Here is a 19,436-nt window from a genome sequence, read left to right as displayed (position 1 = left end):
GGCTGGTCCCACCCACTGCAGAAAGTCCCCCCTGCTGGGCACAGACCCTGCTGAAGAGCAGCAGCAATTCAGCCCCGGCTCCCAGATCACACTAGAGACTGCGTCTGATCTAACCCCAGGAAGCTCAACCCCAGCTACCCTTCCTGAGCAGAGGAACCTAACGCCTGCCAGTGACAAAACGCGATGAAACTGCTCTGATGCTCACCCCCATCAACGCCCAGAGAGGCAGAGCAGCGTAGGTGGGAGTCAGGGGGCTGGAGTCCTTTGCTCGGGTACAGAAATAAGGAACAGAGGCCAAAGAACAAAACTAAAATCAACCAAAAGAAAACCATGGCCCTGGGCTAATTCTCCCATCCACACTCAGCGTTGTGCACCTCAACAGTTATCAGTCAGGAACAGGGCTTAATTGTAATGAAAGAGGTGCTGAGACTCAAGCAATATTTTTTATTTTCATAACTGATGTGACAAGCACAGAGGTGCCAGGGCTCTGAACTGTCAGGCCCAGAGGTGCCAGGGCTCTGAACCACCAGGCCTAGATGTGCTGGGGTTCAGCCCTGGCACAAATTAAGCACTGGTCATGAGTCAGGTCCTCAAAAATGAGATGGTCTTCAAAATCATGAAGTTTTTTGGTTAATAAAAAGGGTCCATTTGGGTTCTTGTTGTTTCTCTGCTGGTTTCTAAGCCTTTAGGGATCGCTCCAGTCATGTTTTCCACCTTTTCTATTCAACTAAGAGAGCTAGAAACTTACTTCTTTTTAATTGAAGGAAAGCTGAGACATACAGCTTTCAGTACCCTCAACATCCATGCATACATATACGGCACCTTGCACTTCTGCGTCACCTTCACATGCTCACACCTAGCGACCTGCTACCAAACAGGAACACAGGCTGCTGGCAGAGGGGATGCATCAGGAGACATCCTCAAATGCATCAGGTAGCCCCCCATCCTGGGTGGATCACACTTGGCTCTGACACAGACTCAAGTCTCTCTGTAACACTTGCCTAGCCCGTCATGCCAACAGGATCTGATTGGCTTGAAGCAGGTGCTGCAGAAAGAAGCACAGTGTGTGTGTAGGTACATTTCTATGGCACCCACACACACACCCCTCATGGACAGAGGCATCATACATTGCAGCCTCAGCGTCCCAGCGACCTTAGCTCCCTTCCCTCCCTGTAACCATGTAAAGTCATTCTATTCTATTCTATTCTATTCTATTCACATATGAGTGAATTAGTCTGCAGCTCTGGCCAGAGCTGGCACCAGGGTAGTCAGTGTCACAGCAGCATTAAATCTGGCTCTTGGAGCTGGCAATAGCCACTGGGAATGGTTCAGTGAGGAGGTGCGATAAGGAGACATGAGAAAGTTCTTAGAGAACATGCCATTGTCTGTGTTGTGCTCCACAGACTTGAATCCCAGCTTTTATCCATATGCCCTCCCACCTCCTTACTATGGTGTAGCCACAATAAAAGGGGAAGGGATTAGTTGGAGCAGGTTGGCAGAGCTCTTATTGTGATATGAGGCGAGGTGAATGTACTTCCAAGGATCAGTTATGCTTGATTTCAGAGCTGCGTCCCATAGACTGTGTCCGTAGAGGTACACAAGGATGTCTCCTGGCCATGGGGACCATCAGCACTCTTGTGTTGGTAGAGATAGTTAGGGCATAGTAGGCCTACCCCCACTGTGAGCCTAACTATGGGAGTGTAGATGAAAGGTTGTAAAGTGGCCCAATCATCCATCACAACAAATGTTAATGGCAGAAGGTAACACAGCCTGGTAGATAAAATTGTTTATAAAATCAGCAAAAGTAAAAAATAGTAACAACAAAAAACCCTAAGTTAGTCTAAACAGAAAGGTTTTCTGATGTAGCTCAAAGATGGTGTTGAGACCATGCCAGGGAAACAAAAAGAGCATGGGACCAGAAGTTAGTTGACCAAACTTGGCATGTTGAGAGTGAGGACTAATTGGTGGCAGGGGTGCTGGAACAATTTGTACAGTGGGGGTGCTGAGAGCCATTGAACCAAACTGTGAACCCTGTATATAATGGAAACCACTTCAAGCCAGGGGGTGTGGCAGCATCCTCAGCACCCCTAGTTCCAGCACCTATGATTGATGGACACAGTAATGAGAGGCTGGGCTATTTCAACCATCACCCCCTTTCTAGACCCTTCAGAAGAGACTTTGGGAGGACAGGGGGCCCAAATGAGGGATTCCTGGAGGAGGGGAATGACAGTCAGGTTTCCACTCTGCTCCAGGGATGTCATGCTTTGCTCATCGATCTAAAAATAAACAATGCATCATTATAAAGCCCAAATCTCAGCCATCACCACCACACCAGTGAAGACTCCACCTCTGTCTCTGTTTCCCCTTCCCTTGCGCGTTTCTTTCTGCCACCCCATTGTTCTTCCTCCTGTCCTGCCACTCTCTCTCTTTCTCTGTCTCGGCTTTAATCCTGTTTAATCCTAAAGTCAATTCATAGATTCTAAGGCTCCAAGGAACCACTGTGATCATCTAGTCTGACTGCCTGTATAACACAGGGCAGAGCTGATCTCCTAGAGCAGATCTTTTAGGGGAAAAAAATCTGTGCGGGGACAGACCTGCATTAACCTCCCTCTGTGCACAGCTGGGAGTGGACTTTCTCTGGTAGCTGGACCCAGCCCATGGGGCAGCCCCGGGGGCTTCCGACACCAGCCCCCGAGCAGGAGCCTGCAGGTGAGGGGGGAGACCCGTGGGAAAGGGCCGGGGATGGGCGCAAAGCACTGGGAGCTCTCTGGGTGAGAAAGCTCCGGCTAAGGGCGCAGGGGATCAGTCTCGGCTGCCTCTGCTCCTAGGGCAGGGCTCTCCTCTCCTCTGGGCTGAGCCTGACACACCGCGCAGGGACTGAGGGGTGAATGTGGGTGAGGCTCTTTGAAAGTCCCAAACTGGAAGAGTTAAAGAGAGTTGGGGAGGGGCAGGAGGATTAGTTTAGTGGCTTCCAATTGAAAACAGACACCCCCAAAATTCAGGGACAACAGAGGCAAATTGTGCACCCCTGGCCCCCCCAAATGTGGGAATCCCCTGTGAGGCTTTCGTGTGCACACAGCTGCCATCTGCACATTCAGCTGGTGGGAGGGTGGGGGGAGAGGAGAGGAATGCATGGAAAATAATTGTGGGAGTAAATTCAAAGGATGATTCTGGACAACAGGGCAATTTAAATGAATTTTCCCAGCATGAGAGAGTCTAGAGCCATAGTTCTCAAACTTTTATACTGGGGACCCCTTTCACATAGGAAGCCTCTGAGTGCGACCCCCCCTTATAATTTTTTTATATATTTAACACCATTATAAATGCTGGAGGCAAAGTGGGGTTTGGGGTGGAGGCTGAGGTCTGAGCTGACTAATAAACCTGCTCTGTTTGCAAAAGGCTACCGGGTGAGCAAGTCTCTGACCAGGAGTCTGGCTCAGTTGGACTCACTGGGCAGAGCTCAATGTAATGTAAATAAAACTTATTTGAGGGGGGAAAACCCCAACAACTGAGCAATATTGAGAAAATAATTCAATGAATAATAAAGACTCCACTGACACCTGATTTTCCAGAACCCCCTCCCCCTCCCCCCCCCCACACAAAATCCCGAAGAAACAGAAAGAAAATGTTTCCTGGGGTAGCAATTTAAGGAATAATCCCAGTATGCAACAATGTGAACCGAGCCCCTGCCTGAAAACAGGGACCAGGAAATCCAGTTAAACCCTTCAGCTCAGTAAAAGCCTCTTCATGACAGAGCCAGGAAGGGATGGGAGAGGGTCAGAGAATAATATAATACAGTAATAATAATAAAGTCACTCTCCTGGTGCCTCCATCATCCTGAGCCACTGAGAACACACGTAAATAGTGGTGCCACTTGACTCCCTTGGGAGTTGGGCAACTGTTGTTATCCCCATTGTAGTAATGGGAGGAACGGACACAGGAAGAGATGGGGAAGTGGCTGGCACTAGTCTATGTGGTGTTTCAGGTGAAATATCAGAGAGATCTTGGCCTTGTACCTTTTCCCACACACGGGAGGCACTCGCCCATGTGAATTCTCTTATGTCTAAATGAGGTTAGATTTACGACTGAAGCTTTTTCTGCAGTCAGGGCAGTTTGGGATCTCTCTCCTGTGTGGATTCTCCAGTGGACAATAAGGTTAGGGCTCTGGCTGAAGCTTTTCCAACAGTCAAGGCAGCTATAGGGTTTCTCTCCCATGTGGACTCTCTGATGCACAATAAGGTTGGAGGTGCAAGAGAAGCTTTCTCCACAATCGGAGCATCCATAGGGTCTCTCATCCGTTTGAATCCTCTGACGTCTAGTCACATGCGAGCGCTGAATGAAGGTTTTTCCATAGTCTGGGCATTTATGGCATTTCTTTCCTGTGTGGACCCTGTGATGTGCAACAAAGCCTGAGCTGTCCCCACAGTCAGCGCACTTATAGGGTTTCTCTCCTGTGTGGGTTCGCTGATGTCTAATAAGGTTGGAGTGGTCATTGAATTGTTTCCTACACTCATGGCAGTTATAGGGGGTCTTTCCCGTGTGAGATCTCTGATGTCTAATAAGGTGTGATCCAGAATTGAAGGGTTTCCTGCACTCAGCACATTCGAACCACTTCTCCTTAGTGCAGATTCTCGGCTGGGTTGTGGCCCCATTACAATCCTCCAAACCTCCCCCTCTGCGGGTGGATTCATCCAATGTCTTCCCTGGGGGATTTCCCTGCTGCTTCTCTGGCCTGCACTGAGTTTCTTGGGCTTGTCCCTGCCCAGGAATCTGGGAATAATCCCCTTCACACCTTCTCGGCAACATCCCCTTTGCTTCCATTTGCTCAGGACCTTCCAGATAAGGGTTCTCTTTGTTGCTTTCACTCAAGATTTCATCACCTGCTGGGACAGAGAGAGAATCCAGACAGGAGTCATTCCCTGAGATTAGCGAAGAGAAGGAAGCATTAAGGTTAAGCCAGAGCCCATCCTGGCCAAGCCAACCAAGTTCTTCTCCCCCCGGAATGTTCCTGCTCTCTGTGGCCGAGGGGGATTGTAATGAGGCCACAACCCAGCCGAGAATCTGCACTAAGGAGAAGTGGTTCGAATGTGCTGAGTGCAGGAAACCCTTCAATTCTGGATCACACCTTATTAGACACCTTCCTAACCCTGCTGAGCCTGCGACTGAGCCCCCTGAAATCTAAGGGATCAAGGAAGAACCCTGAGCAAAAGCCAACCTGGGCACTTCAAAGATGCTCAGTTTCTAAGACTGAGGGGACAGGAATCCTTACCCAGCAAGGTCACATTCCTGTAATTCTCCTGCATGACAGCCCTGGGACATTGTCTGAGCTGGCCGGAAACAGACCAGCCCTGCTGGTGATGGGGAATGGCTCTGGGAGCCCTTGGGGAGAAAGGCCCCAGAGTTGGAAAAGCCAATAGGGGTTGGGGAAGGCCATAAAGGCAGATAATCCCTATAGTAGTTGGGGATTGGTCCTGCTTTGAGCAGGGGGTTGGACTAGATGACCTCCTGAGATCCCTTCCAACCCTGATTTCTATGATTCAATGGTCCAGGAAAGGCTGGACTAACTGAGAGGGGGAGGGTGTTGGGGTTGGAGAGATGGCAAAGCTGGGTAGGTGGGGATGAGAATAATTTGCCATGCAGAGATCGTATGGGAGGGCAAACACGAACCGCACAAGTGAGTGATGGAGACTGACAAGAAGCCATGAGTGGGAGCGATCAACCCAGGAGTTTGCCCTGTGACAAAGCAGCAGCAAAGGCCAGTGTGATTCTCAGGGCTGTGTAGGCAGAGGTTCGCCCACATCGTGGAGCAGGGAGGGGAGAGTCACTCTCTGCAGAGCTCTGGGGACACCACCCTGGGAGCCTGGCCCCAGCCTGGCTGTCCAGGGCCCTGAACTGCAGGAGTCCTGATATTGCTGTTTCATGGCTCTCATTCTGGGGGGATTTCTTAAGGAAAAAAGACTGTGCCCAAAGATCTCCTTGGAGGGGAAAATTGCATGTCTTGGCTTGAGCTTCAGGAACTCTCCTGTGGGTCTGTAAAGAACCGGGAATCTCCCAAGGGTTTGCCAGATCAAATTGTAATTTATCTGTAATTTACCGTAATGCTCAAGAAATAAGCACACATTTTAGATCAACACCACTACAAAAGGTAAAATGCACAGTTTCGACTCTATTCCCAAATACAAATTACACTTAGAAAGACCCAATAAAATACAACTACAAAAATGAACATGTGGATCCATTTAGTCCATAAAGAAAATTAATTTCACCCAGTTCTTTTCCTATTTTGTTTCTGTTTTGACCCAGCAAATAGAGCAACTACCCGTATCACCGACACGGTGTCGCTGCATCCCCAGTGTTCTTTTTGAGACACTGAGGCAGAGGCAGCTGTGCCATGGCTGGAGAGAGAGTTGTTTGTTTCCCTCCAGTGACAATGAAAATTAGAATTTAATAAGTAACATGGCAGATCTTTACCATGGCCAGATCTGCTTGGGCATCAATGGTTAGGCCTCTTCAGTGCCAGGGTACCCCCCTTCTGAGTGAGCCGACAGCATTGTTTGGAGACTTAGCTCTGTAATTACCCTTCTTAGCTTATTGTTCTTCAACAATTCTAAATATTTCACTGATGGGACCATTTCCAAGAGCTGCTGTTGGGTTGGTTTATGTTCGGCACAGGAGAAGCAGCAGCAATAAATCACACTCAGCCCCTGCTGTGCTGAGTAGTCAGAGCAGCCCCAGCCCCCTCCAGAGTTGCTGGGCAGCTGTTACCAAGCTGGGGCCGGGTCCCGCTGATTCTGGGGGCACAGGGGAAGGAGGCTGCTTTGCTCTCTCTGCTCAGGATATCAGGGCTTGAGCTTCCTGGGTGAGACGCTGCTGCTGCCTCCCTCCATTGTGAACTGGGAGCCGGAGCTGAGCCGCGGCTGCTCCCCAGTTGGGTCCGTTCAAGCCCCCTCTGTGCCCAGCCCTGGGAGGGGGGGGACTTTCTGCGGGGCCGGGCTCTGCCGACACCAGCCCCTGAGACGGAGCCTGCAGGTGAGGGGAGAGACCCGGGGGAAAGGGCAGGAAAGTGACTCTGCACAGGGAGGCTCAGATCTCGCAGCCCCCCGGGAATCTCAATCTGCCCCAATGGGGATTCCCCTTCATCGCTCTGGGGGGAGCTGTCAGGACGGTTAAGGGCAAAAAGTAAGATGAATGGGAGAGAAGTAGGAGACATCATGAAACGTGGCAGATTTACCCAGCTTTGCCCAGTTAAGGTAGTAACAGGGGGAAGGAGCAGAGCTGGGGGCACAGGAGAGTGTGTGTGTGTGTGTGGGGGGGATTCAGAATTTTAAAAGTGTCCCCACTTTACCCATCCCCTCAGGGATGAGCCCAGGGGGGTTAGACTGGGTGGGTCTGTCTGAACATTTCCACCCACACCTCCTTCTTTGCCAATTATGGCACAGCCTCTGAAATGATACCTTGGAAGGATGAGCTTTCGTGAGTTACAGCTCACTTCATCGGATGCATTTGCATCCGATGAAGTGAGCTGTAGCTCACGAAAGCTTATGCTCTAATAAATTTGTTAGTCTCTAAGGTGCCACAAGTACTCCTTTTCTTTTTGCGAATACAGACTAACACGGCTGCTACTCTGAAACTTGGAAGGATGGGGGCCCTGGGTGATTTTCCTGATCTTAGTGAAAATGATTGCTCACTAGAAAGAGCTCTAGCTGCAATCAGGGACTGGCTTCTTATTAGTCAGCACTGGGGGACTATTTTGTGTTTCAAGAAACCCTATTTTTAAAAACCATGAGTTTCTATTTAGCACTTTTGGGGGTCTCCAGGAAAGCTTTAAAATAATTCTGGTTTGCTGGGGAGAAAAGGCCTGCCAAATTGATTCTAAAACAGGGCAGATTGGATTCTTCTTCACTGGAAGTGTTTAAACCAGGAATGGAGGCTTTCTAACAGATTTGCTCTAGCTCAGTGGTTCTCCACCTGCAGTCCACAGGCCACTTGCGGTCCAATCAGCACATGGCTGTGGCCCATGTGACATCCTCAGGGTCATACAGGTAGTATTGGATGCAGCCCACACAACACATTGTGGGCCATATATGCGGCCTACAATGGTAGATAGGTTGAGAACCACAGCTGAGCTCAATGAGAAGCTATGGGTTCGATCCAGGAAGTACAGGGGCAAACTCTCTGGCCTATGTTATGCAGGGGGTCAGACTAGATGATTGTAGTACTTCTGATCTTAAAATCTGTGACTCTGGAATTCCACATGCCTGTGTGAGCATGCCCTCCCATCAAGGTTTTATTTTTTAATATAGTTCCCTAGTGGCAGAAAGGTGTGATTAGGACTTTATCCAACACATCCTGCTGCCTTTAGCCCGAGCAGGAACTGAGCTGTAGTTTGAATTAGGACGTGAGGATTGTGCTGTCAGAATTTCTAAAGATGACCTGAAGAAGATTAAATAATTAGTTTTGCATCAATTTTTGCTCCTTTATGATTAATTAAAAAGGCCTGGGAGGTATTATATTCTTTTTTGTTTTTAATTCTGAGGAAGAAGAAGGGATGTGAATTTTTATTCATTTTATTCAGTCAGTTTAAGCATTTTTTTTAAATGTTTTGCTTTTGTAACATGTTAAACCTCAGATGCTTGAAGGTTCAAGATTCAGCACTTCCATCTTCACCGAGAATGGAACAAAGCTCCCGAACCACCTGGGAGCCAACCAACCACCCCACAGCAATAATGGAGAGGAGAAGACATTTTTGGAAGTCAAAAATGAAAAGTATTCATTTTTTTAGGGCAGGAAAAAAGCCTGTCACAAAATAACAAAGGACACAGAGCCCATTCATTCTTTCCTCTTCAAGTCACCTTTGAGGAACTCCAACTGCAGATTTTGCTTTTTTCTCCCTAATTCTTGGATTTTGAAATAAAATCGCCTCGGATTTTGCTCCTTTCTCCTCTAGTTATTAAATATTCATACAGAATCCTGTACTGAGGAAAGAGCCAAGTCCCCCATTGAGACTCCTCAGTTTGCCCTGTCCCAGCTAGTGACCTCCAGCCAAACGCAGCCCCCCAATCACCAGCTGCCAATCCTTCCCCTACTGCTTCCCTCTCCCAATTGCCATGGGGCCTTCCGGCTCCATTTCCCCTCCCTGCCCCTGTTAACGTGGCATTGCCCAGGGTTCCCTGCTGCCCATGTCAAGGCCAGGACAACCAGCAGTTATTTATTGAATATTGATATAAAATTCCCTCAGATTTGTCCCCTCTTCCTTCTGTTTATCAAAAATCTTTATAAAATCCTATCAGAACTTGCCCATTTTTTCCTCTGATTGTACAAAATATTCTCAATTTCCTTTCATCTCTCCGATTATTGAATATTTATAGAAAAAGACCCTTACACTTTTTTCCCACTCTCACCCTCCCTCCTTTAAGTGGCTGGAACTGCTGTGTTTGAAGGAAGAACAACTGCCCTGGTTCCTTTGCCCATTTGGGGAGAGCCAGACAGGAGGGAGGGGTTTAAACTTCCAAATGATCGACTTTCCCCACATGCATGAGAATCCAGATGTTTCCCTTTCACATCAATGCAAACAGATGTTTGCTGGGGGGCGGGTAGGGTTATTAATGGCACCATGTAAGATCTAGGAGGCCTCAACTTCCCCTGTCCTTGTTTTCAGGGCTGGGAATGAGTACGTGGTGGGAGAGGTCAGGAAACTGTTGGCTTTTAGCGACTGTGACCAGCTAGCGTCACTGTACTTGTCTCATTGCAGAGGGTTTCAGAATATTTGGTGTGACAGCAATGGGACGGGGATGGACATAGAAGTTGGGAATTGTGGTGTGAGATGGACTAACACCCCTTCTGAATCTTCCCCAATTGCCCTGACAGGCTGCAGAATAATGTCACTGTTTTGATCCGGATTGTCCCATCCTCCAGGGGACGGGGAAAAGAAATGTCTGCAATGGAACCAGCTCAGGTAGGAGATTGTCTGAAAGCTGCTAGTGGGTTCTGGTTGCCTGGTGGTATCTCGGGTCCTTCCAGAATGTTGAGTTCAGCAACACAAACTTCTGAAAACCAGGAAATACAGTTAAGTTACATGCCCATGTAACCTTAACTCTGCCCCCTGGCGCTGGTAATAGCCACTGGGAATTATCTGCTTGCACTACATTTCACTGTGCTAGGTGTATATGCACTAAATAGTGGAAGATTAAATGGAGCAGCTTGATAAAGCTGTGATTGTGATATGAGGTGATCTGGGAAGACTATGCCTCTCTGGGGCAGGAATATGTGTGAGCCTCTCTCCCTGAACCCGGTGTGTGTGGTCAAAGGAAGAGATCCAGCATGCCTCATTTCAGCGCTGTGATATGTATGCTGTGGTAGTAGTGGGGCACAGGGTCTGCTTGCCATGTGGGTCGTAGGCAGGTAGGTGGGAGGTGAGTATGGGCTGTGAGTTTATGAGCAGGGGTGTTATGGGCACAATGTCCATGGGCATCGCTCAAAGAGGGCAGAGTGAAGGATGTGTGGACATTGATCTTCATTCTGTATCTCCTGGTTTTCACACGTTTGAGTTTTGCTGAGCTGGCCAGTCAGGAAGAGCAGGATGTACCACCGAGCAGCCTTAGCTCTGCATTAATGAAGGGGTTTTGCCCATGAATAAAGACCAGGCTAGTAGAAAGGAATGTACAGTGTCCTTTGGTGAGTGGCGAATGTCACCATGGAGGAACACACAGGGCACACACTTATGGGGATGGATAAAGTGGAAGGAATGGAGGGAGAGGGGTTTGGCAGTTCTGTCCCTCCCACCCTCCTCCTTTATCCTACCCTGGCTCCCCTCTCCCCAGCTACCCCCCTCCACCATGTTTCCCACAGTCTCCTCTGCCCACCTGCCCCTATATTTTTCTGTATTTTTGTTTATAGTCTCCGACCTCTCAAATCTGCAACCCAATATGCCCCAGCACTCCCTATTCCCCTGCACCCCCTCAGCTCTCTCCAGGCCCCACAGATCCCCCTGAACCCTGCTCAGCCTTTCTCTGGTCCCCACATATCTCTTTGCACCTCTTCATCCACACAATAGCTCTCCACATATCCTTTTCCAGTTAAACTGTCTGATCCAGTCTCCTCAGCACAGAGCCATAGCCGTATAACAGAAGAGATCATGCCTGTGGCCACAGTGAAAAAAACAAGAGTTGGTGGCCATCTTTAATAAGGGCAGCCTCACTTCCACAGGCCATAAGGAAATGGTGGCCATCTTTAATATGGGCAGTTTGAGTCTGCCCCCCCCCCCGGAAAGTAATGGGAGAGGGCAGCCATGTTGAGGAAGGGGAAATTGGCAAGTTCAGTCCCAGGAATTGTGAGGTCATGGGGAAATTTTAAATATTCCAAGTAAATATCATGAGACTCAAGATAAAATCAGGGGAGTCGGCTGCTCCGGGCATCGTGGTTTCACCACAAAAACAGCGTGTTTTTCATGAAAGCTTTGAGAAATGTTTTCACCTCCCCAGGAAAGTTCCCTGCTCTCTGTGGAGAGGGGGATTTTCCAGCCCTGCCTGTGACTGAGCTGGTGGGACTGTGACGGGGACAGCAGGTTCGGAGAGGGGGACTCTTGCTGTTTCAGGGGCTGGTGACCTTTGAGGAGGTGGCTGTGTACTTCACTGAGGAGGAGTGGGCTCTGCCAGACCCCTGTCAGAGAGCCCTCTACAGGGACGTCACGCAGAAGAATTATGAAACTGTGACCTCACAGGGTAAGGATTCCTGTCCCCTAAGGTGTTAGAAGTTGGGGGGCTCTCTGGCACTCCTGGGTCACCTTTTGCTCTCCTCCATAACTTGCGTGAGAGAGACTGTGACCTCCACACCCCCTCCCATGGGAAAGGAGATTGGGAAACACCTCAAAGATGCTAGTCCATCCTCCTCCCAAGAGCTTCCATAGGAGAGGATGGATTGGATGTACCTCCTTGTACTATTAAACATGGGCATACAGCGACACACAAAGAGATTTCATGTGTCCCTCCCTTCCCAGGACTTGCTCCGTGCCTGCAAAGGGCTCTGGGTCAGCAGGTTTAGAAGGGGTCAGAGGTTGCACAGAGTCATACCTCAGAGTGGAGATCCCTGAGTCTCCTCCAGGGGGAATTTTACATCTTCCAGGAGCAATCTAGTCTCCCCCAAAGGGTCTCCAGGGACACTTCCCCATCTGTTAGGTTTCCACAAGGGTACCCACCTGCCCAGGACTGCTGGAAACAGCTCTGTCTCTGAATAACTGAAATCATGGTCTTGCCTAGTTCCTTTCCATGGAGCCGACTTCGCAACACCCAAACCTGACGTCATTTCCTGGCTGGAATAGGGCGAAGAGCTGTGGATCCCCGATGTTGTCGAGGGAAAGGAGCTCCTGAGAAGCAGCCATGCAGGTGAGGAATTGATTAAATACATGCAGAAACCATTTGTCGTTGGTGTAACCTGCTGGGATTGAGCTCCCTCAGTTCTGCCTCATCTCATCCAGGCCAGGAGCATCCTCCTGGCCGACATCACTCCTGGCTCCCACCCATCTTGGCTTGAACCTGGCCGTGCATCTGTGACAAAGTGGAGTTTTATTCATCTTGTTTTGTTGCATGTGAGTCTTACTGTCCTATATTAATACTGTGTGTACCTCAGTTTCCCAGTGTACTGCACCAATACTTCGGTGGTGGGAATTGGGTGTGTGATTTTTGCTGAGGCCCTCGGGGCAGGTGAGGCTGCCCAAGCTGTCTGCACCTATGTAATCTGAGACCCAGGACGGGGGTGCGACCAGGTGACACCTTTTGCCTGGGAAGTGAGACAAAGGGAAAGAGGAGGAGCAACAGGGGGGTGCTGGAGGTCATGTCGCTGGAAGCGGACAGTCTGGGTTGGGGAACTGGAAGAGGGGGAGTCCATGGTGTCTAGCCTAGGACTCCCAAGATGGACTTGGCTGAAAGTCACTGATTTCTGTGATAGCAAGCTCTGTTCTACACTGTGTTCCTGTCGACTAATAAACCTTGTTTTAGCGGCTGGCTGAGAGTCACATCTGACTGCGGAGTTGAGGTACAGGGCCCTCTGGCTTCCCCAGGAGCCCCACCCAGGCGGACTCACTGTGGGAAGCACAGTATGCCTTGTGAGGTATCATTTTGAAAGTCTTGATCTGGCAAACACAAATATGTTGTTGGCTTATCTGTGCTCTCATGGTACGCAAAGTTATGAGATTTTCTATATTGTTGTTACTGAAATATGTTGTAAGTTTGAGAAGCTCTACTGCTATCTCTTCCTTATGCCACCAATTCTCTCTCTTCCTTATGTCAACCTGACCTCTCCCACTTCTACCTCCCAACTCCTCCTCCTGGCCCTGATCTTCACTGTTCAGAGATTAGTGAATTGACTCTTTCTCTCTCTCGTGTGATCAGAGTTCACAAGTTCTGAGGTTCCTACTGCTTGGGTGACCCCAGCATTCATCATCTCCCCCAGACTTGAGCAAGGCATTTTGAAAGTCTTGATCTGGCAAACATTAATATCCTGTTGGTTTGTCTGTGCTCTCATGGTATGTGAAGTAATGAGATTTTGCTGTATGGTTGGTACTGAAATATGGTGTAAGTTTGAGAATCTCTACTGCCAGGTGGGTGTTAACTGACCAGTAATCAACTCTATGGCTCATTTGCATGAGTTCACACAATGGGGGTTTACTCGATCATTGTGACTCAGCAAAGCCCACCAGGCATGGGATCACTGTGACTCAGCAAAACTCATTGGGACAGGTCTGGGCAGGTGTCTTTTAGACACATGGACTGAGGGTATAAAATGAGGGACAGCGGTGTCATGTCTTGGCCTTTCTCTTCCCCCACTTATGCTGATAGCAACAGGAACGCTAAGAAGATGACAACTTCACCTGAGGAGGCTGGTCTAGGTTTAAGAGGGAAGCCTGCGTATTGTGAACTGTAACATCCAGTGGGCTGAGAAAATTGTTTGATCTAAATACTGCCTGCCTAGTGTAATAAGGATTGTGTATTTATCTTCTGTTTTCTTTGGTAAGTATCTCTGACCTCTTATGCCTGCCATTTATAATCACTTTAAATCTATCCATCTGTAGCTAATAAATCTGTTTTATACTTTACCTAAAACAGTGTGTTTTGCTTGAAGTGCTTGGGAAACCTTTGCTCAGTTTACAAAAGCTGGTTCATGTCCTCTCTGCATTGAGGGAGGGGCGGACTGGGTAATAAACTTACACTGCTGTAAGCTAGGTCCAGGTTCCCATGGGGGTGTCCCCAGAACTCTGTAGAGAGTGACTCTCCCCTCCCTGCTCCATGATATGGGCACACCTCTGCCTACACAGCCCTGAGAATCACACGGCAAACTCCTGGGTCGATCACTCCCACTCACACGTCCTCCCACTCTCACACAGTTAGTCCCAGCCTCTCCAGGACCAGAGGGATTATTTGCCTCTATGGCCTTCCCCAACTCCCGTTGGCTTTTCCAACTCCAGGGCCTTACGCCCCATGGGCTTCCAGAGTTATTCCCCATCCCCGTGGGGCTGGTCTGGTTCTTTCCAGCGCAGACAATGCCCCAGGGCTTTTATGAACACCTGCACTGAGACATCAGGGCTGGTTGTTTCAGACAGTAGCAAATATGTGGGATGTTCTGGCTGGTGGCTGCATTTGTTCACTGCCCTCTGGGACAGGTCCAGGGCTTAGGTTGTGATCAGAACCCTAGGACAGGAGTTGGATGGCTCCAGGGTGCAATAGAACTGAGGGGGATGAGACAGACCAGGACAGCAGAGTGTTGGGGAACCAGGGGTTCTCCCCGAGACAGAGATTTATGCACCACAACAGGGAGCTACAGCATCACAGACACCCCAGGAAAGCGGGAGTAGGATCCAGGCACCCGATGGAAAGCGAACACCTGGGATGGAGTCTGGCCAGGGGCTCTGAGAGCCCTGCAGCTGCTCTATGCCCATGGGAAATGTTACAATTCTGCCCTGGAGTCACCGAATTCCTCACTGAGCTGGGCACAGAGCAGATGGGACAGATGCTGGTGATGCTGCTGGGGAGAAGGAGATGGGCTGCTCCCCATCTGGAAATGTCCCTCTATCCATCATCTCTAGCTGTGGGTATCCTCTGGGGATCACACCCAGCCAGGGCTCCTGGATTCTGCCTCTGAGGATGTTTCTCTCCTGCCCCAATTAAACCCCTTGTAGAGGGGAAGGGAAGACCCAAGGATAGAGCCCAGAGGCCATCAAAGCTGCAAAAGCAAAGACACAGATGTGCCTACGCTCCGGCTTCCAAAGCTGGATGGGCAGAGACATTAGTGAAAGGATGGAATATGGGGTAATGAGTGATTCCTGCAGAGGGAGACAACTCACCCAGTCTGGGACACTTGGCCTCTCTCCCTCCCAGAGCTCAAGAACCAATGACATTCCCAGGCTGCCCAGGAAAATGAAATTTGCCACAAAAGTTTTATTTACATCTTATTTGGGGAAAAAAACATAATTGAGCAATAATGAGAAAATAATTCAATGAACAATAAACAATCCACTGACATCCGACTTTCCAGAAATATCAGACCTCTGCTCTTCCCCACCATGCAGAAACAGGGAGAAAATGCCTCCCGGGGCAGCAATTTACAGAATAATCCCAGTGTGCCCCTGCCTGAAATAGGGATCAAGAAATCCAGGTAAACCCTTCGGCTCAGTAAAAGCCTCCTCATGACAGAGGGAGCTGGGATGGGATGGGAGAGTGTCAGAGAATAATGCAATACAGTAATAATAATAATGTCACTCTCCTTGTGCCTCCGTCCTCCTGAGACACACAGCACCCATGTAAATAGTGGTGCCATTTGACTCCCTGGGGATTGGGAGTTTATTATCCTCATGGTTCTTCCTATCTCTACAGATGCAGAGAGAGGAGGGGAAGTGGCTGACACTATTCTGTGTGGTGTTTCATGTGGCATGTTAGAGAGTTCCTGGTTTTGTACCTTTCCCCACAGATGGAACATTGATAGGGGCACTCTCCCGTGTGCCTTCTCCAATGGATTCTGAAGCCAGATTTACTTTTGAAGCTTTCCCCACAGTTGGGGCAGGTATAGGGTCTCTCTCCTGTGTGGATTCCCCGATGGTCAGTAAGGTGATGGCTGTGACTGAAGCTTTTCCCGCAGTCGGGGCAGTTGTAGGGTTTCTCTCCTGTGTGGATTCTCTGATGTATAATAAGGTCAGAGGTGGAAGCGAACTTTTTTCCACACTCTGGGCATCCATAGGGTCTCTCACCCGTGTGAGTCCTCCGATGTCTAGTAACATGCCCTCTCTGAGTGAAAGTTTGTCCACAGTCAGGACATTTATGGCATTTCTCTCCTGTGTGGACTGTCTGATGTGTAATAAGGCCTGACCTCTGACTGAAGCATTTTTTGCAGTTGGGGCACTTATAGGGCCTCTCTCCTGTATGGGTTCTCTGATGTCTAATAAGGATAGATTGGTCATTGAATTGTTTCCCACACTCAGGGCAGTGATAGGGAGTCTCTCCCGTGTGGACTCTCAGATGTCGAACAAGGTGTTCTTTAGAACTAAAGTGTTTCCTGCACTCAGCACATTCGAATCGCTTCTCCTTAGTGCAGGTTTTCGGCTGGATCATGGCCTCATTAGGTTCTTCCAAAACTCCCCCTCGGCAAGTGGATTCACCCTGTGTCTTTCCTGGGGGGCTTCCCTGCTGCTTCTCTGGTCTGCACTGTGTTTCTTGGGCTTGTCCTTGCCCAGGAATCTGGAAATCATCCCCTTCACACCTTCCCAGCAACGTCCCCTTTGGTTCCATTCGCTCAGGACCTGCTGGACAAGGATTCTCTTCATTGCTCTCACTCACCATTTCATCACCTGCTGGGACAGAGAGAGAATTCGCACAGGAGTCAGTCCCTGTGCCAGGAGAAAGGGAAGGTGAGAAAAGAGGAACGGGAAAGTGGGGAAACAATCCAAAATAACTGCTGAGAAGACAGACAAATCAGGTGTTGAATCCCACACAAACCCTTCCCTGGAAGAAAGAGAGAAGAGAAAAATCAGCTACCAACCTTACTGTATTTGCTGTTTTTCAAGATGTTGCGCATGTCTATTCCACATCACGTCTATTCTGCTTTAGGGATGTGCATGACACTGTATTCGGAGAGTTCATGGTAGTGGTATATGCGCCATGCATGTCTTCATGCATCCAGCTGAGGGAATGAAGGGCAGATCTGCCCAGGGCATCATCTCAGTTCATTTGCACCAGCATCCTAACATAATGGACTCTGAAGCAGAAGGGAGGAGGGTGGGTGGTGGAATAGACATGTGCAACACGTCCTGGAAAACAACCAGTACCGGTTGTGATGCTGTACAGATTATGGGTGACTACTTATAATATTATCGATACCAGTATTACAAAATTGCAATGAATCATTTATCAGATACGCCATGTAAGGTATCAGTGGAAAAGTTATGATTTGCTAAATATGATAAGTTTGTTTCCATGTATGTCTCATCTTTGCATTGTGAGTTATAAATACATGTGGTATAGTGATAGCTCAAATTTGTGCTGTATATCTGAGTGACACCCCCAGACAAACTGGTATCAGCACTATCCAGCCTGCTTACTGGCCTATCAAGGGCAATCAGCTGTACAATGGACCAATTGAGAGAAGGCAGGGGCTACACCTATGAGTCAGCAGGACATGTAGGGACATGCCTATGGACAGGGGACTCCAAGTACCTTTCCATGCCCATGTGCTTTGAGTTTGTGTTTGGGACAAAAGATGTACAAGCCACATGGCATAGAATAGAAAAAGGCAGCTGCATCACCTCCATTTTGTCTTCAATCCTGCTCCTCACCTCTGGAGTAACTTCTCTACAAAATAAAGTTTTGACTGATAGACTCATTCAGGTTTTGGATGTGTTCCAGAGGAACTTTCGAGCCAGCAAACACACCAGTGTTGTTAGGACCCTAACATGTGGCATCGGAAGTCATATAGTATCTCTTTGCATTGACCATTTAACAACTCTCTTATTGTTCTTTTCTTTTCTAATAAATCTTTAGTTTTAGATACTAAAGGATTGGCTGGCAGCGTGGTATTTTGGGTAAGATCCAAACTAGTATTGATCTGGTAACGTGGCTAGCCCTTAGGGAATCAGAAGAACATTTTTTATAGCAAATAGAGTTTAAGTAACTTCTCACTTTACAGAACTTTGCTGACTAGGAGCCAGAGACTGGAGTGGCTAAAAAGGGGTTGTGTGATGGCTGTTTTTTTTTTTTTTTAAATTTTCTTGATAACTAGTGTGGGGGATCAGGAGCACAGTTTGTGACTGGTTGGTGAATCTACCTACAGTATGTTAATCACTAGTTTGGGGAGAATCTGCTCTCTTATTTGCAGCCTGCCCTGACTTTGGCATTTTCAGTGTGGGCTGCCCTAGGCACCCCGGGTCACATGGGTATCTAATTTTTTTTATCTTTGAGTGATTCCATGTGTCTATTCCACTTCAGGTGACTCCCAAGCAGTGTTCTATGGAGGAGGGTTCAGAGTCTATCTGCAAAGCCACTGCAGACCAGCCTTTCCAAAGCTAGCACAGTCTCTGGAAGTGGCTGAAGTGGCACAGTGCTTGGGAACAGTGTGAATTAAAGACCAGGTCGCTGCCCTGCAGATATCTGGGATTGAAATATGCTTTAGAAAAGCTGCTGAACATACAGTCAGTTGGAAGGTAGTTTTAACTTTGCAACATCATAACTTGTAGTGATATGAGAGGTGATCCACCAAGAAATTCACCATAAGAGAACCTCCTGCCCTTTCATTCTCTTCACGCAGGAAACAAAGAATTGAGGTAAAGACTGAAACTGTTTTGTCCTGTCCAGATAAAAGGCAAGGGCATAGCAGACATCCAGCAAATGTTGTTTTTCCTCAAGCGTACATGAATGTGGCCTGGGGGAAAAGGGAGGTAAAAAGTTGGTTTGGTTGAGATGGAAATCGATAACCACCTTCGATAAAGAATGTTGGATGAGGCCTTAAAGCAACTTTATGCTTATAAAAATAGTGGAAAGAGAGGTGGGGGAAGGGGTATGAAATTCATGCTTGTGGTTCCAAACCCTTCTAGTGGAAAGCAACTGCCACTGGAAAGGCGACCATAACTGATAAATTAGGCAGGCCACTCGTCTGGTATTAAACCAGACAGTCCTGCTTTTCTTGGGTGTGTTCCCATCCAGTACTCAGCCAAAACTGGTTTTGTCCAGTACCAGACGGGGGATGCCATTCTGAAGAGGGTGTTGTTCTGCCCCTGACAGCATGACCCTAGAGATAAGGTCACGCTGGTAGGGGTGGGGCGGCAGGCTCTTAAAAATTCCACCCCCCATGTGGCATGAGCATGAAAAGTCACTCTGGTGGGCATGGGGTCATGTCAGCATGGACAGGGTCATGATATTTTGGGACGTACTGGAATGTCCCATATTCTGGGAGCACGTGAG

At 48.5% G+C, this 19,436-nt stretch overlaps 3 protein-coding genes across 7 annotated transcripts in view; 1 reads left to right on the top strand and 2 right to left on the bottom strand.

The window, feature by feature from the left end:
• The window catches only part of LOC119842502 (zinc finger protein 251-like), a 503,489-nt gene that overhangs the window by 187,396 nt on the left and 296,657 nt on the right, over positions 1 to 19,436 (bottom strand). The window lies entirely within an intron of this gene.
• Positions 2,633 to 19,436, top strand: part of LOC119843027 (zinc finger protein 850-like) — a 765,636-nt gene continuing 748,832 nt past the window's right edge. The window contains exons 1-2 of the mRNA XM_043497474.1: positions 2,633 to 2,668; positions 6,989 to 7,029. Of these exons, the coding sequence (XP_043353409.1) occupies positions 2,658 to 2,668; positions 6,989 to 7,029 (52 nt within the window). The 5' untranslated portion in view covers positions 2,633 to 2,657. The remainder of the gene's footprint in view (positions 2,669 to 6,988; positions 7,030 to 19,436) is intronic.
• Positions 15,467 to 19,436, bottom strand: part of LOC119842490 (zinc finger protein 239-like) — a 32,048-nt gene continuing 28,078 nt past the window's right edge. For all 5 annotated transcript variants that reach the window (XM_038370711.2, XM_043496909.1, XM_043496911.1 and 2 more), the window contains one exon: positions 15,467 to 16,831. In XM_038370711.2, the coding sequence (XP_038226639.1) occupies positions 15,894 to 16,831 (938 nt within the window). In that variant the 3' untranslated portion in view covers positions 15,467 to 15,893. The remainder of the gene's footprint in view (positions 16,832 to 19,436) is intronic.

Source organism: Dermochelys coriacea, chromosome 14 (genome assembly GCF_009764565.3).
Source record: "Dermochelys coriacea isolate rDerCor1 chromosome 14, rDerCor1.pri.v4, whole genome shotgun sequence".
Lineage (NCBI taxonomy): Eukaryota > Metazoa > Chordata > Testudines > Dermochelyidae > Dermochelys > Dermochelys coriacea.
The sequence above is the reverse complement of the archived record's forward strand: the minus strand, read 5'-3'. Positions and strand labels throughout refer to the sequence as shown.